The 18449-nt window shown below is 46.3% G+C and overlaps 1 protein-coding gene and 1 pseudogene across 9 annotated transcripts in view; one reads left to right on the top strand and one right to left on the bottom strand.

Moving 5' to 3' along the window:
* Positions 1–18449, top strand: part of KIAA1217 (KIAA1217 ortholog) — a 289157-nt gene that overhangs the window by 214605 nt on the left and 56103 nt on the right. For 8 of the 9 annotated variants that reach the window (XM_032880810.1, XM_032880809.1, XM_032880813.1 and 5 more), the window contains one exon: positions 13533–14365. In XM_032880810.1, coding sequence (XP_032736701.1) covers positions 13533–14365 — 833 coding nt within the window. Of the gene's footprint in view, positions 1–7141; positions 7416–13532; positions 14366–18449 lie in introns of those variants that run through there. The other variant, XM_032880816.1, reaches the window with a different exon arrangement.
* LOC116881195 lies at positions 4029–6532 on the bottom strand (annotated as a pseudogene).

Below are 18449 nucleotides of genomic sequence, written 5' to 3'. Positions count from 1 at the left end.
CAGTACAGATGACTGCGTCCCGGTATTTCTGAGCCTGATTTGAGATGGGAAGAACACCGATCTTTGTGATCTTGACCCACTGCCTGCCTTTGAAGAGTGTTCAAAGATAGCCTCCACACTTGATTTCTTACTGCTACAGCATAAGATTTTTTCTGGCACTTCACAGATCCTGGCCCAGTTATCTGCCTTTGGGCAGGACCCTTGACCTCACTGGGCCCCAGTTCCTCATCTGTAAAATGGGGATTATAATGTTTATCCGATGGGAATCTGCTGGGAATTCAATGAGGTGATGTCAGACAGCATTTAGTAAATAGGAAGTCTCCGAACATAATAGTTCCCTTGTTCACTTTCCATCTTCTCCTGGCAGATTTAGATGAAAATAGTTATAGAGAGTTTCTAGGTAGTTATCATCACCACCCAAAGTTTAACAAGGTCAGCTTTTGGAATTAGGGTTTAACCAAACCCCTCTGCTCCCTAGAGCGGTGGTTCTTGAAGAAGGTCTAGAACCCACAGCTCAGCAGCACCTGGGGGCCTGTTAGATATCCAGCTTCTCAGACTGCTCCATCAGACACTCCGTACGTGGGACCCCTTCATTCGTGTCTGAGCAAGTGCTCGGGGTGAGTCTCATGCATGTTGACTTTGGAGAACCCTTTGCTGTTTGGGTCAGAGGCCTACCTGTTACCCCAGGGGACTTGGCCTCTCCCACTCTTGTCTCCAATCCTGCTTCCTTCCTGCTCGGACTACCTAACAAAGCAAACATTTTCTTGCTTATCTCCTGAAATTCTGTTCATAATTCATGGATTCCTTTAAATCTCACCTTTTCAGAAAAGTGTTCCTCCACTCTCCAGCCGGAAGGATCTCACTCTGGAGCAGATTCTGAGAGTGTTTGTGTATTGCACTCATTTAACATTTGCCAGAGTTATTCCTGCTTTGTCTGATTTTGAATATTCATGTACGTGCCTCATTACCCCTACTAGAATGTAAGCTCTTTAAAGGTAAGAAGTCTGTCTTAGAGATCCTCGTTCCCTCATTGGCCTTAACCCCGGGTTTTTAGGCCTAGTAACCATCCCGTGGATGCAGAGAATGTGGTAGTTGAGGATCACTCTAAATCAGACTTCTGGTTTATATGTTTTGGGAACCCGATGCTAACACCCAGATCGGAAGACAGGTTCCATGGTGCTGCGTGGACTGTGGGAAGACTCCCCAAATGGGGGGGGGGGCATTTGGGGCCACTGGCTTGGTCCCAGAGCAGTGCTCTCATTTTTTTTTTTTTAAACACTTTCTTTCTTTCTTTTTTTTTTTTTTTAAAGATTTTATTTATTACTTTGACAGACAGAGATCAGAAGCAGGCAGAGAGGCAGGCAGAGAGAGAGGGAGGAAGCAGGTTCCCTGCTGAGCAGAGAGCCTGATGCGGGGCTCGATCCCAGGACCCTGAGATCATGACCTGAGCCCAAGGCAGAGGCTTAACCCACTGAGCCATCCAGGCGCCCCGCTCTCGGGTTCTTTGACTCAGACTCCCATCAGACCCAAGGAAAACAGATGTGTTTTCAAAGGTCTGTTCCTTTAATTTATAAACCCAAAACCTTTTCGATTCTTTCCTAACTACTGGGAACTGGGGAGATGGATGAGCTTCTGTAATTGCACAACAAATGGCAGCGATTTTCAGTCTGACTCAAGAGAAGTTTCCCAGCTCACACACTCGACATACCTGGGATACCCATGGAACTTCTTTCGGTTTTGAAAACCGCTGCTAGGAGGAGCGCACTTGGCTCTTCTGAACCCAGGAAGAATGGGCACACGGGCTGCTTTGATCTGGATCTGCGTTGTTGTTTTTTCATGTTTATTTTGAGGAAAAATTGAACTTGGTGGCCTTGTGAATTACTCTCCTTCAGAGTAATCCTCTGGGGCTCTCCCCTCCCGTGCTCCTTGCTGCTTTGGACACATTAGCTAATATTGTTCAGCCGAAGGTCAAAATAACAGCACAGCTGAACAACATCTCATCAGAGGCGACCTGTAAAATCCCCCTTTAAACTCTCTCCACTGACATAACCCACCTCGTGTTGCGCGCTCATTCTAGGACTGGGTCAGAGAGCCAGCACATGTCCCTCTTTGACTGATGTGAAAACAGGCAGAGGGCAATGCCAGCAGAAGGGCCACGATTGTCACCTGGGTCCACAGGGTTGATTTCCAGAAGAGCGGTGAGGAAAGAAAGAGGTGCGGAGGGACCCCAAGTAGACCCCAAGAGGTCACACCCAAGAGGGAACATGGGGTGTTGAAACACAAGGACTGCTTAGACCCCACCGCGGGAGCCCTGGGATGTGGCAGGACAGTAACAGACCGGTAATGAAAGACCATTTGGTTTCCAGCTTGGCACCCACCACCCATCGATGTGTTCACCACCGTTTTCTCCACTGAAAAATGCCCACCGTTAAGCTGCGGCTGCAGAGCCCAAAATCCGACCGAGATTGTCATCATTTGGCTGTTTTCAGTTCAGATGTGATGAGGCGTTGTTACATCATCCAACTGCAGTTTTTTAAAAAAACTTCTTACACTGTGGTGACCATCCTAAAGCTATGTAATGTTGTATCAACCTTTTCCACTTAACAACGTAATTGACTCCATCAGTTTCCCTAATGAAAGTTAGAGGGGCAGAGGATATAGTGATGGAATTGTAGAGCCGCCTCCGAGGGGTGCGGTCCCAGGAATGTCCCAGACATTTTGTCCCGTAATCTGGCATCTGCGACGAATGAAAGTGTGTGTGTGTGTGTGTGTGTACATGTACATGTGCATATATACATGTATACACATATATAACTCGTGGCATAGTGATAGCTACATCTACATAATTAGCCATACAGAATATTTTGGTATATGTCAGTGTAATGTATATAAACATGATACATACTAACATGTATGTAACTGATTTTTTAAAAGATTTATTTATTTTAGAGAGAGAGTAGAGAGGGGCAGAGGGAGAAGGAGGGAAGCAGACTTGCAGCTGAGTGGGGAGCCCAACGAGGGGCTCCGTCCTATGACCCTGAGACCGTGACCTGAGCCAAATCAAGAGTCAGTTGCTGAACCGACAGAGGCACCCAGGCGTCCCGACATGTAACTTATTCTGAGGCAAGTAGGTAAAACCTAATCGTAATCAAGAGAGCATCTGGCTAGTTAGATGCTAAACCTGCTGAGACGTCTTGCTGTTCCTTTCCTTTGCCGTGGAAATCGGGGTCAGAGACGGACGCAGATGAGGAACATCTCCCACAGAGTTCAGCGCCCTGCACACTGAAGGTCAGAGCTCAAGCAGATGAGCACTCAGTAGTCCCTGCAGGGAGGGCCTCGGGGGGCAGGAGTCCTCAGAGAGCAGCGCACGGTATCCTGGAGGACACGGGGTTTCACACTTGAACTGTGGAAGAAGCAGTAGTAAAGTTTAATAATAATAATGTAATAAAGCCTCACAGTGGCAAGGCTGAAGATAGGCATTCTTAGTGCCTCCCCGTTTTGTCATCATGTGACACGGGTCAAGTTTCTTTCTTTTTTCCTTTCTTTTTTTTAAAGATTTTATTTTTAAGTAATCTCTACCCCTAGTGTGGGGCTCGAACTCATGACCCTAAGATCAAGATTCGCCATGTTCCATTGACTGAGCCAGCCAGGTGCCCTTGGGCGATGTTCTTAACTCCTTATACTCTTCCATTTCCTAATCCATCCATTGGGGATAGGAACTCCTGATCTGTGTATTTCACAGAGTTCAGTTGGAAGCCCTGTGTGAGCTGCAAACTGCGGGTGTTTATTGTGGGTATGTGTGTGCCTCACCATCTAAAATCCTTTATAGAATAAGAAACGTTGCCAATAAACAAAGCAATGTCTTACATATTGCACAATGCATGTTGACAAGCTAAGTAGGAGTTTAGAGAGCAGTCAGAAGACGAAAAATAAAATTGAAGGGACTGAAAAGTTGTATTTGGGTGAGGAAACGACATAACCACTAACAACAAACCTAGAAGCTCCAGAAGGGAGTCCTGTATAAAAGACCAGTGTCCGTGCAGGCACCGGCGGGATGTGCAGAGACAGGGCGAGAAGATGGGAGAAGTTACTTGCACTATCTGTTACAAGTGGTAGAAAGAAGATACGCTTTTACAAACTGTAGCTATTTTAGGTACAAAAGGAGGTTGTCCTTGGCCTGGATGATTCAGGAGTATCCCAGAACAAGATTGAGTATTGGTGAGAGAAGCACATTTTTCTTTTATCTGTCTTGCAGCTCCCCACAGTTACTGACTGTGGCTTGGAAGTTAAATGATTTATTTAACATTGCTTAAGTCTGTTCCAGACTCGGATCTTTAATCAACGTTGGGCACAGCGTTAAGTCAGTCAGGCCTGTAGACCGGAGAGCTCAGCAGAGTTTCCCCTGTCAAAATATTTGTGGGAATAACGCTCATCTTAAATATAGCCATCAGCTAACCACTGACTGGACCATCTCTTTCCTGAGAATTAAATAATTTTGGCAACAGTCTGTCTGTCTCGTGTCTGGGAGACATTCCATTTATGATCAAATGAAACATTAATAGTTTCACTAAGACCTCACAAATGACCGTCTGTCCAGTTTTAACAGCATAAGCAAGATGAACTTGAGATTTTCCGACATCATAATTATTTCCCTTCACGGTGCCATCTTCGTGCTTATAAGCGCATTCTAGATTTCCTTTTATCCTATGTAATTTTTAAAAAGCCAATAAAGTAATGAATGAGAGAGAGGAAATAGAAATAAATTTCACAGGACCATTAGCCTTACCAGAGCATAAACATTATTTCCTGTTGAGGTAATGCTGAATATTTACTAGCATGTTCTTTTTTAATGCTAACTCAAAAGAAATAAATTATTTCCACTTTGCTTATAGTGCCAGTTAATGAAAGGAGAAAGGAAAATCGATAGTAGAACACTTAATACACCGCTGGGAGGAACAAATTCTCAGAGGCCGTAGCATCCCAGGGTCGGTCACGCTGAGGAGGGTCTGGTGAAGAAAGGACTGAGCGTTCAGAGAATTAGTGGTTGGCCGCACCCAGACTGAGCCAAATTTCCTGGTGAGTTAGGCTGAATGAGCTGTTTTCTGGAGAGCACGAGCCAGACAGGTGAAGCCGAGTCCTGCCCAGCCCCAGCATATGGCTTCGGAAATTAGCCTGCCCGGTTCCTCAGCGGGGACTCTAGGACCTCAGGATGGTGACATCCCCCACCTCCACAGCTCCCCCCCACCCCCCCCCCCCAGCATGACCTGCGTGCTTCTTTCCAGAGGGCATAACGCATCCTGATTCGCCACAGGGTTGGGCCAGCTTTCCAACTCCTGACCGGGAATTACAGCTCTCCTAATGACGAAGCCAGGGGTGTCATCTCCAGACCGTTGCTCCAAAGCATCTAGAAGATGAAAGGAAATTGCTCTGAACAGGACAGGAAGGGGGAGATGGGAGGGGTAAACCAGACCTCCTCTCACCTTGCACCCCCCCGACTCGCATGGTAACCGGGAGCAGAAGCCACCTGTCTCTGCTGCGGTAGGTGGGGACTCCTGTGTTGGGTCTGGTGTGTCATGTGTGGCTAAACAGCGGTGGCCGTCGTGTGCCATAACACAGGGTCTTCGGGGATAGGTTAGGGATGGGATCGTGGCTGAAGCAGACAAGGGAGACCAACCCCGACACCCCCCTTCCTGGAAAGCGTGTGTTTGACTGAAGAAACTAAACCTGCCAGATGCGTGCCAGATGCGTCAGGGCCTGCCGGTGTGTGCTTCCCATCCTCTGGTGAAAATAACAAACCCTGGGCTGATTAGATTAAAAATCGAAACAAGGGTTTTCATATCCCTTCTCCTCCTTCCCGACCTCTTACTTAGGTGGCATCTGTTGCAACACTTTGTCCAAACATTGTTTCTAATGAGACATCTTAGGAGGGGGACGGTGTCATGCACTTCGTGGTCCCCCTCCCTTAATAACCACAGAGCATTTGGATGGCGGTAAACAGTTGTTGAAGAAAGCCTGCCACGCTGACGGGATCTGAACCTGGGAGACGTCATGGAATTCTCTGGGTCAGCAAAACAGCCTCTCCAAGCCTTAAAACGTTTGAAAAATGCGCAGGCTTCCCAGACCGTGGCCGTGGGGCGTGGCGCGAGGCCAGTGGGGCTCCCCGGCCCAGCATCGTCCATTTCTCGTCCCCGGCTTCCCACTCGGGTGGCTGCTGCACTCGGTTCCCAAGGGCTCAGAAAGCGCGGTGGTGATTCAACAGAGCCTACCTGCGAGCTAAGGAAATGATTTTCCTCCCTCGCCTTTTGTCAGTAATGCCTTGTTAATTCCTGTCCTTTGCTCAGCACCGCACAAGCCACTTCTTGTCGGGAACACAAACCTTCTTGTGCCCGCTGCCCTGCAAGGGAGCAGCTGCGTTGACATCAGTTGCCAAAGGAGAGGGGGGAGATCCCTGGAGACGCCTGGGCCTCTCCTCCTCTGCCCTGTGGAGGGTGGGGCCGAAGGGCTCTGGCTTCCCTTCTCGAATCCCCTCTTGGCCTCCGCTGGTCAATCCTCCCTATCTTTCCCTCTCCTCTCAGGTACGTTTCCAGAGCGATCGCCGTGGTTGCTTTGCGTGGGTGCTGCGTGGGACTGATGCATGGCCGGCACCCAAAGTTCAGCTTGGTAGAACCAGGCTGGTTAATTAATACACAGCCTCCTTAATCATCCTTCTGTTTTCTTTCTGCTGGTCTAAACCAGGGAGAGAGGCTCCTGTTTTCCTCTGCTCACCACTCCACCGACTTCTAAATTCTGGCAGCGGGATGAGCGTTGGGTGCTGGTCTCCCCAGATTTTCCCAGCAGAACACAATCCGAGAGGGGGCCCAGTGTGGTTAAGGAGCATACCGAGTTTTCCTGCCAGCTTTGTGGTGGCTGGTTGTCTGTCTGTGAGGGATCCTGTTTGCCTGGGTCAAACCTAGTTTGTGGTATTTCCTTCCCCGTTAACCCATTTACCTGGGCCTCCCAGGGTTTGTTCGTTGGTGTGTGTTTTCCATGTAAGCAATTGTTAAAGGCCTGAGTCACCCGTGAGGTAGCCTGTGGTTGGATGTGAGCTGAGGTTACTCAGTGACTAATTTCCAAGGGGAGGAGAAATTGGCTTATCATGGGGAGGACTACTTTTCATCCACGCCTGTGTCGGCCTCGCTCGGAAGACGGGGGGAAGACAAGATGATCTTCAAGGGTGGTAAACACTCAAGCTGGGAACATTTTAGGATCTGTGGCCTTTGCGATTTCTTCCCTGAAGAGAAAGCTGTCTAAAATATCCCAATGTGGAACAGAGGATTTAGATGAAGCCAGCAAACAAAGGACTCGCCTAATTGGGAGCTGAGCCAATTTGCTTTTTTCCACGGCATTAGTAGTACAGGTGATTTCCTTAAGACAAAGTAAGTGGCTTTAATTCTCTGAGGATGGAAGAGTCTCCTGAGAATCCTTTTCAGTTTTGTGCGGTTCCTTCATTGTGTGGTCTGACTGAGTGGTATGTTTACAAATTCTAGACTTGGAAGGGTGGGGTTTGAAATACAATAAACTGTGCATAATACTCCCTTTCCGCAGAGAATATGTATATTTTAAGTAGTCCACGAAGAGACGTGATTACATGAGACAGTTTCCCAAAATGATTTGAAATAAACATTTTGCATGCTAGGTTTTCTTTTTTCTTTCCGGAAATAATTATAAGGTTTTTGCCCCTTCTTACCTTACATTCAAGAAACTTATAAATGAGCTTAAAACTTATACATGAGCAACGTTTGATTTAACTCGCTGAGTTTTAGAGAAATGAAATATAGGTATATGGTAGGATTCCTAACTCATATTTCGGAAAATTAATTTGAAACTGCCCCAGATTTCGCTGGGCCTCTAGGTAGTAGGGGCCAGACAGTTTACTGAGGTATGTGCGGTGGGCAGGGACAGCGCTCCCAGCCAGGGCCACGGTGCTGAGCTCTGTAAATGCTGCTGTTTACAGAAACTGGAAGTGCTCAACCAAGAGAAAGCAGGGGTTTGAGTGGTCATGGTGGGAGGGAGAGACCATGCCCACCAAAGGAGGTAAATGAGGGACAAGTCTAGTTCATACATTGCCATTGTATCTAGAGTAGATAAATGAGCATTTTCTTTGTTTGGACCGAGGTTCAGACAAACATCTGTTTTGGATTCTGGTAAGGTGTTAAAAGAACCTTTATTCTTGGCTTTAGGTTCTGTTTTTCTTGCTATAAAATGAAATTCTTGGGGCGCCTGGGTGGCTCAGTGGGTTAAAGCCTCTGCCTTCGGCTCAGGTCATGTTCCCAGGGTCTTGGGACCGAGCCCCACATCGGGTTCTCTGCTCAGCCGGGAGCCTGCTTCCTTCTCTCTCTCTCTCTCTGCCTGCCTCTCTGCCTACTTGTGATCTCTCTCTGTCAAATAAATAAATAAAATCTTTAAAAAAAAATGAAATTCTTCAAGGCTCACATAAAAACATGGGTGTTGAAACCTTCTGGGACAGAAGTGTCAGTGACATAATGTATCCAGATATTTTGAGAGAGATGATGGAGAAGATTAATGACATCAGAGAGACTAGTGGGAGAAGGGAGGCAGATATATTAAGGTGGGTAAGAACCGTGTGTGATGTGTGTGTGTGTGTTGCCAATTTATTTTACCTTTAAAGTTTGATATAATTTCCTCCTAAGAGCTCTGACTTGGAGGACTAGTGCAGGAAGAACTCAATATGCATTTAATGCCACTTCTGGACTCATTGGCCCAAAAAAGACCAGTTAGACAACAAAACTGTGTGGGTGCCTGATTCCAGGAAGATACCTCCATGGGAAGAACACTAGCATAGAAGGCTGGAACTTTTTGAAACTATGTATCATAGAATCTTAATCATCATGCTGATTGTCAACCAGACAGCAAAGTGTATGAAGTCCACCTTTTATTGGAATAGCAAATGGTCTCCTTGGGAGATCACAGTGCAGCCTTGAAAAAGATTCTCTTTTTATCTTCCCATCCCTTCCGCCTCGTTTTAAGAGTGACCGCCTTTGGTTGCTCCATATCCTTTAGCGTATGAACTGAGGTTTTTCAGATTTGAAAGGTTCGCTCTCACTGTGGGTTGAAAACATTTTCCCACTGTATAATGGAAACATCGCGTCGTTCTCCTTCTGGGCTTTCTATAGAGCCGAGGATGAAATTATCATGGGTTCTTTTTAAAACTCAGTCCTGGAAAGTCAGTCATAGCTTGGCAAAGCAAGGTAAGAATTCTTCCAAAGGCTTCCAACCTTCAAGTCACCCGGATTGATGGAGATCGCCCTGCTCTGTCATAGCTGAATGCTTGCGTCTGCCTCCATTGTGGGTGACTCAGGTAGACAGTGATTCTTTCAGTGACCCTGTTGGGTGACGGCAAGTTTAATTTGAAGTGGACCAGGCCAAGGCTGATAAGAGCCTTACCCTCAGATACATGATGCTAATAATGTATGGCTAGGATCCATCCTTGTTGGCTGAAGTCCCATTCTGGTTGGTTGGTACCCACGTAATACTAGCTCCTGGATGGTAAATACCTTGACTATCGCCCACATTCCCCTACAAGTGCACAGTGCATCAGAATTATTGTTAATTCTTACATTTCTTTCTGAATCCATCTACACATGATGTCAAGAAAGTCCAATGAGTTTTTGTTGTTTTTTTTTTTAGATTTTATTTATTTATTTGACAGAGAGAGAGGGATCATAAGTAAGCAGAGAGAGAGGGAGAAGCAGGCTCCCCACCATGCAGAGAGCCTGATGTGGGGCTCGATCCCAGGACCCTGAGATCATGACCTGAGCCGAAGGCAGAGGCTTAACCCACTGAGCCACCCAGGTGCCCCCAATGAGATTTTTTTGTATTTTATTTTACAAGTTCTATAATGTACCTCCTAACCATTTCTTTTCACATCACCAAACCTTTTTTTTTTTTTTTTTTAAATATCCATGCAGGCATCTCTGTTGTTTTAAAAGAAATTTACTCAACTTTTCTTTTCCTTTTTTTTTTTTTTAAAGATTCATTTATTTGACAGACAGAGATCACAAGTAGGCAGAGAGGCAGGCAGAGAGCGAAGGGGAAACAGGCTCCCCGCCGAGCAGAGAGCCCGATTTGGGGCTCAATCCCAGGACTCAGGGATCATGACCTGAGCCGAAGGCAGAGGCTTTAACCCACTGAGACACCCAGTGCCCCTCGACTTTTCATTAATTAAAATCAATTTTACATTTCCTTTCATTAAATTCTTTATCCTTCTAGACAGTACTGTACGGTTTAGATTCTTAATAGGTCTTCCTATTCTTTTGCCAAAAATAGGGGGGGCATTCATTGTGTGTCCATTGGGCTCAGTATCCCCCAGGTTATGATGCACCCTGAAGCCAGATAAAGAGGACTAACAATTTGGATTATTGTTTATCCTAAGTGGGTTGTAGACATTTGAAATCCTTTTTTTTAAATTGATACCAATAATGACAATAGTACCTACCATTTGTTGCACTTGATTGGCCTTGAGCACTGTGTTCTGCTTTCTACACATGTATGAACCTTTATGAATTGATCTTTACCTTTGTTTGGATCGAATATTGCATTGCGTGATCTGATGGCATGGAGAATTTGGCTATGTATGTGCTGCTGCCTAAGCCAGTCCCTCTTGTATTTTGTGCTCTCTGGAGCCTTGCCTTGTGGAAGATAGGAATAGAGGATGTGTGTAGAGGTCTGTGCAGATCTCATATGGTTGTTTGGCCCTTGTGGAAGGAGAATCAGGTGTAGCATCACACACTGACCTTGGGAATGACCTCCCGGTCTAAGGCCTGAGCACCTGAGTCATGAGAGGTCCATCTGGGCTAGAGCGTTAGGGCTGGACCATGTGGAACAGACTTGGAGCCCGACCTTGACCCTCAGCATTGGTTTGGATCCACAAGGGCAGGAAATAGGGAGAGAGTCCCAGGGAACCCAGCCTAAGGATGTCCCAAGTTTGATTTAGAGAGGGAAACAAATGAACTTGTTGTGGGAGTGGGTGTGCTGGGGATGTGGGGCCAGTGGAAATAAAACTGTCACTGCCCATGAGGAGCCTGCGTACGCTGGGGTCCCCGGAAACACTTGGCCTCCCAAGAGAACTCAGGAGCCCATTCAGTGGAGCTCAGATAACACACCCTGAAAGGGTTCCTTTTAGTTGCTAGGTATTTGCATCTTGTTTGCATTTTTTCTAATAGGCCATTTCCATGATGAAATCCACTATAATTTGTAAAATTCCCAGATTAGGGATTCTGCACTGCTGGATTCTTCCAGAGACAAGATAAGGAAGCTGCCTGATTCCCGAGGCTTCTTCTCCTGCCTGCTTCTCTAAGAGATGTCCACAGGAATGTACCTTCTCAAGGGCAGAAACTTAGGGTTAGAACTGTATCCTAGAACAATGTCTGGTTCTTAGCAAGTGCTTGGTAAATATTGCTTAGGAAACGAATGCATTTATAAAGTAAGGATTTGGTATGTATTCAGAACCTTGGGCTCTGTTTCATTTTCGGCCTTCTCCTGTTGCCTCTGCTTTTTCTTTTCTCATTCCCCATCACTCACGCCATGGGTCTTTTGACTGCTTGTTTTGGTGATTGTCCATTCGAGCCCACCTCCTCTCTCCTCATGCCCCTACCTCACCCACCCCCAACCACTCATGCTCTCCCTGTCTGTCACATCCCCCAAAAGTCTGGATGGGGATGTGGGCTCCTCTGATAGCACAAACAGAACTTGAAGAGTGGGCTGTCCATCCTATCTCCTGTAGCCATTTGGAATCTCAGCGAGTTAGTTATTACCCTCTTGGGCTTTAACCAAAACACAAAGTATCAAATATTCCTCTTTTGAATTAATCTGTATTTCTTTATTCTGCCCCCTTGCTACACACAATAGCGTAATTGCAAATTAGTTTCCACTTCCCCCATTAACTTGATTCTTTTTTTAAACTGCGATATAATTGATATGTAACATTACATTCGTTTCCGATGTACAACGTAACGATTTAATATGTGTATATATCGCACGTGATCACCGTGGTAAGTCCAGTTAACATCCATCACCATATATCGTTACACATTTTTTTCCTTATGAGAACCTTTAAAATCTACTCCCCTAGCAACTTTCAGATACACAATACAGTATTGTTAATTATGGTCACCGTGCTGTACATTACATCCGCATAACACTTTATTTTACAACTTCAAGTTTATATACCTTTTGAGCCCCTGCACCCACTTCACCCAACTCCAGTATCATGTCTCCAGCAACCACTAATCTGTTCTCTGTGTCCATGATTCTTGAGTCATTGACTTTTTAGTCATTGTTTCTTCCAGAGGCTAACTAGTGGAAGACCCAGTGGGAGTCTTCAGTCTCTTGAACTAGATGGTAATGACACAGCCCAGAAGTACTGCTACCTGGGCACGAAGTACCCGACTTAATGAAGGACAACTCCCATCAGACTCCTTATGACATGGCAGCCCCAGAGAGGCTCCCTGGGGCTTCCCCTCTCTCCGCCATGTTGAGATTCTCTCCCCGTTCTTCTCCCTTGTCCTCTCCACTATGAGTTCTGCCTCTGATTGCATTCTTATCTCCCAGATCATTATTGTCTTCCAACGTCTTAGAGCTGGTTTCTCCTAGGCTCAAGCAAACAATTGGTGAATGAATGCTTACCTCCAAGTTTTCCCTGTGCATCTTCTCACCCTCCCTGGCCATGTCCCTAGATTGTATCTGCTTGGAAGGATGGGAAAGATGCTCACTATTTTCCAGGGTTAATATTAGAAAATGTGCCTGGGAGAAATTTTAAAAAATATAATTTTAGCATGTTTGACATATTAGACCCACATTTATTAAGTGTCTCAGAGAAGCTATGATCTGAAAAAATTTAAACCCCTGCACTGTTTTTCCCCCAAACCTCACAATGTTGAGCTCTCTAGTGGGTGTTTCTCGTGGTTGCAGTAGCAAGCGTAGGGGCTTAAAACATCACAAATTCATTATCTTACAGTTGTAGACATCAGAGGTCCAAAATGGGTTTTACAGGCCAGTTTCAAGGTGTTGACAGCAACCATACTCTCTGTAAGCTCTCAGGGAGAGTCCATTTCTTGCCTTTTCCAGCTTTTAGAAGCTCCCTGCCTCCCTGGGCTCCTGAGCCCTTCCTCCATCCTCACAATCAGCAGAACATTTTCCAGTCTCTCTGACTGACCCTGCTGCTATTCTCACCCCCCTTCCCTGACTCTGACCCCTTCCTCCCTCTTTCACATGTAGTGTGGTAGCATTGGGCCATCTGGATTTTGGCCCAATATACTGGATATACTAGCTCAGTATTCTTACAAAGGAACATCTGTAGGGTCCCCATGGCCGTGGAAGGTGATGTACTTACGGGTTCCAGAGATCAGAGTGTGGACATGCTGCCCAAGGAGGGGCTGTTCAGCCTGCTGCCACGGGAGAGCCACGCTGTCACATCTGAGATCTAAAAACACGAGTATCAAAGGAGATTTTGTAACTTCTCGTTTTATTTTCAGATGCAGAGAGAAATTGTGTATGCACGAGGAGATGGCCCTGGTGCCCCTCGACCGGGATCCACTGCTCATCCACCCCACGCCATCCCAAACTCTCCACCATCCACTCCTGTGCCCCATTCCATGCCTCCTTCCCCATCCAGAATTCCTTACGGGGGCACCCGCCCCATGGTTGTTCCTGGCAACGCCACCATCCCCAGGGACAGACTCTCCAGCCTGCCGGTCTCCAGGTCCATCTCGCCCAGCCCGAGCGCCATCCTGGAAAGAAGAGATGTGAAGCCCGATGAAGACATGAGTGGCAAGAACATTGCAATGTACCGGAATGAGGGCTTCTATACCGATCCTTACCTTTATCACGAGGGGCGGATGAGCATAGCGTCTTCCCATGGCGGGCACCCGCTGGACGTCCCCGATCACATCATCGCGTATCACCGCACAGCGATCCGCTCAGCCAGTGCTTACTGCAACCCTTCTCTGCAAGCAGAAATGCACATGGAGCAGTCGCTGTACAGACAGAAATCTCGGAAATACCCAGAGAGCCACCTGCCAACTCTGGGCTCCAAAACGCCCCCTGCCTCTCCTCATCGAGTCAGCGACCTGAGGATGATAGACATGCATGCCCACCATAACGCCCACGGGCCCCCTCACACCTTGCAGCCAGAGCGGGCCTCCCCGAGCCGCCAGACCTTCAAGAAGGAGCCGGGCACCTTGGTGTATATTGAAAAGCCACGGACCACTCCGGGATTAGCCAGCATTGTGGACTTCGGCCCTCCTCTCTTAGAGAAGCAGGTGTTTGCCTACAGCACTGCTACCATCCCCAAAGATAGAGAGACCAGGTAAGGCGGTGAGGGCGGCCCAGGGTGGTCTGTGCCAGTGAGTGGTTGAGGGCTGCCCTGCAGGGTCAAACCAAGGGGACAGAGGTCGGCTGAGCCCCAGCCCTCCCGGGCAGCTGGGAGAAGCCACAGAGTAGGATCAAAGGCCATCCAGGTCTACAAAGAGTTTCCGCATAGGTGGGGGTCGGGTGACGCAGGCCAACAGCTGTGACAAATGGGGGGCGGTCCGTGGCAGCGTGCGGAGCATGGGTCTAACAGCAGCATCGTTAGTGTAAATCTAAACAAAAGGAAAGAGAATGGTGATAAGTTGAAACCGTTTGGACAAATGGATCAGAAGCTCATGGTAATTGATCTGCCACTGAAAAGAAGGAGCGAGTGGTTCAAGTTTTAACTGTCTGAAATGGCAATTTGTGTTTTTCCTGTAGAGTGCAGTTCTGCTTTCTTTTCTGGCCTTGGGAAATGGAAAGAATATGTCACTCTCTGTCATCTAGGGTGATAAAGCACAAATTTGCATGCGAATAGGATGGTTTAGATTTAATACTCAGGAGTGGTAACTGAGATCAGCAAAAATTTTTAGGGAATGAGACACTCTTGAGTATTTCAGTTTCTTTTCTCATCTACTCTTTTTTTGTGTAACTTACTAGCCTAGTCCATTTTAAAGACCTTCCAAATCTCGTATAATAATAGGAAAGCTAATTTTGATAGAGGGAATTTCTCTAGCCTAAATCGATTGAAAGAAGCCAACATAATAAAAATTTAGTCAAAGAAACTGAGTCTGAAAGAGGTTAAGCGTTTTAATCTGTTGTCATCTATGAATTCAAAAGGAGCGTGAGAAATAAGATTAAATATTCAGGGAATCAGCAGTTTATTAGAATCACTCTTCTCTGTTTCTCGCCAAGAAGATAGTATCACCTACATACTATCAGCATCCCGATTTTTTTTTAAAGATTCATTTATTTACTTTAGAGAGAGAGAGAGAGAGCAAGCACATGGGGGGGAGGGGCAGAGGGCGAGAGAAAGAATCCTGAAGCAGACTCCCCACTGAGCGTGGAGCCCAGCGCTGGGCTGGATCCCAGGACCCTGAGATCATCGCCCGACCCAAAAGCAAAAGTCGGCCGCCCAACCGACTTCTCCACCCAGGCTTCCCTCATCATCCCAGTTTACAGATGCAGAAACCGAGGCTCAGAAAGGTTAAGTCCTTCCTCAAGGTCACAAAGCCAGCACGTGGCATAGAACTTCTGTATCTGTTAAAGAATCCTGACCTTTTACCACTGTGAAATAGTCTGCCAGATGAGTGGGACCTGTGAGCCACACCTGCACCCAGCAGAGAAGTCAGTGTAGGGGTGAATTCTGAACATTTCTACCAAAATTCTTAAGAAATTGTTTCAGGTCTAGATGCTACGCAACTGCTCCTGAAGGATATCCACAGTCATAAACGGGGTAGTATTTGCATAATTATGCTGCTAAATATATACCAGCCATTTAAAATATAACTGCCCTAGCTAGTATATTAGCACAAGTATGCGGCGATGGGGGAAGAAGGAGCATCTCTGATAGGCATTTATTTCTGAAAAATGAATGCAAGTACTACGTCAAAGAAAAATTTTTCAAAACAGGAGCGCCAGAAACAACTACCGAAGCACGAAATCAGAGCCCTTTGTTTGCACCGAAAGCCGGCTCTTATCTTAGATTTAATCTGTTTATTTTAAGAGTTCAGCCCCTACAAGTCTACCTTCATGGCTGTGGAGTCATATCAAGCGCCAAACCCGTGTCTGTCGCCCTTTCGGAATATTAAACAACAAATACATCTTGAGAGTGCTTCTTCTCCAAAACTCTCAAGTGACATTTTACATCTAAGATGTGAAGCTACAAAACGCAGGGGACTGAGAAATCCGTGGCACTCCTTTCTTTTGGACCCTGCTGGGTTCAGGTGCCGTTCCAAGGAAATAGCCCGGATAACTGCAGGATATTTGAAATAAGAGAAAAATTATTTCTTTCTCATCTGCACTTAGGAAACCTCCCGCGGTAGCTTTTTTTCCTTTCCTTTCCTTTTTTTTTTTTTTTTTTTTTGAACATGTTTTTATAACTGCTCTATTGACTTGAAAATGAAGAGTGAAGGATGAAGTCATTTCATCTCGGTCGTTGTATGTAGTCGTGTGTCTTGATCGAATGCATTTGGCTTCTCTTGTCTTACAAAGACACTTCCGGAAAGCATCTAGTGATGACAAATTTTATATAGAAGATCTGGGGAAAGAGTCATGTGTATAGTAGAACACAGAGGACAATAGGGCTCTCCTCCCAAGATGGCCATGGATTTGGGGGGTAGAGGAGCAGGATACAGCCACTTTGACATTTTTAAAACAGCAATTTTCCTGTCTGAGCTTCTAGAATGAAAAACGATCTCAAGTGAGAAGGTGGCTCTATCCAGATGAGTTCTCTTCAGCCGGGAGGCCAAGAAGAGAATGGTCCACATGGCTGTGAGGGAGTGCTGGGGGTGGGGGGGTGGACAGTGTGTGACAGATGACTCAGTGTGTGAGGCTCTGTCTTCCCTAGGTTATAAAATTCCTTCATTAAATAGCATCGTTATTTCTATTCATGGCACATAAAGCAGCCCTCAAGAATTGTAAAAATCTAGGACATTTATGTTTTGCTACTTTCTATTTATAGTTTGGATCCTATAATGTAAAATATCTTTATTGAAATTCAAGAGTGCTCATCGCAAAGTGACTAAGAGCTCCCTTTCCAAATGTATAACAGATTCCTTCTAATGTAGTGTTGTTCAAGACATGGTAAACTTGAACCGAGATCATATTTTTACATCATTCCACACCTACGATAGCTAAATTCCACACGAGTCGAGAGTCCACTGGGGAGCAAATTCTCGCCTTGCCTCGGCGCCTCTGTCTGGAGAAAGAAAAGCCATGTGAGATGGCATCGTGATCTCCAAGAATTCCCCAGTTGAGAGAAGCAGAGGTCCCCGCCCCGGGCCCCTTAGAAGAGAAAAGAAACTTCTGTGTAGAAGAGGAACAGTGCACGCTAACTGGTGTCCATTGTTATCACTTCATGTCTCTTTCTTACTGGAGGAGGATTACGTGTTATTCTGCTGGTAGCTTCGAGGGGTGGGATGCCTCCTTGGTTGAACAGTGGATTGAGTGGAAGTCTGAATTCAGATTTATGTCATTGAAAAATGTTCACAGTGACTGGCAGACCTTTGAAGATTTTCAAACTATGCTTTATCCTAAAATTGAGGATTAATTTGTTTTCCTTTTTCCAAGTGCATAGTCAAAAGTGAGCCGCATCAGAAGCCTCCTAAGTGGTTAGACTTCGGATCTTTCTAGAACGAGGTGTCTTACCTTTGGCGCTTGTTGATATTTTGGGCCGGATGTTTTGCTGTTGGCTGGGTGGAGGGGCTCTCCCGTGCCCTGAAGGATGTCTGGTGGTGTCTCTGGCTTCTTCCCTGCTAGATGCCGGAAGCAAACTACCCCAGCCCCACCCCTCATAAGGACAGTCAAAATGTCTGCAGACATTGTCAAATGCACTTCCTGCGGGGGGGGCTCGAGGGGGGTAGGTAAGGGTTGCGGTCAGATGCAAAATGCCCCTGTCTGAGAAGCGCCGGTTCTCAAGGAAATTTGGATTTTTTCTGCTTAATGAAGTAGAGACATGGAAGAGTACCCCACACTCAGATAATGTAAATTGTGACATTCGTAAAACACGGATCTTGACAATCGTTACCCCAATTCAGCCCTTCACCTCTTGATGAAGCACCTTCACTACCGTGAAAACCTGCTCTTATGACCTTTGATTCAGTCCATCTGTGATCAACCATTCCCTGAAGGGCAGCAGTGTGCCGTGTTCATGAACGTGAACTCCAAAGCCAGACTACCCGGGTTCACATCCCGGTTCTGACACTGGTTAGCAGTGGAGACCTTTGACAGGTTACTGAACCTCTGCCTCAGTTTGCTTATCTGTAAAATAGGTATAATAATAACACCTACCTCATGGGCTGGAACAACTCGTTACAATTAAGAGCGTGTGTTCCACATGGCAAGGAGTTGTGTGTTCCTGCTTCGAGCAAAGCGCCCTACTA

The sequence above is a fragment of the Lontra canadensis genome, unplaced genomic scaffold (assembly GCF_010015895.1).
Source record: "Lontra canadensis isolate GAN:19392208 unplaced genomic scaffold, GSC_riverotter_1.0 scaffold72, whole genome shotgun sequence".
In the NCBI taxonomy this organism is placed as follows: Eukaryota; Metazoa; Chordata; class Mammalia; order Carnivora; family Mustelidae; genus Lontra; species Lontra canadensis.
Note: the sequence above shows the minus strand (reverse complement) of the source record. Positions and strands in the feature narration are given on the sequence as shown.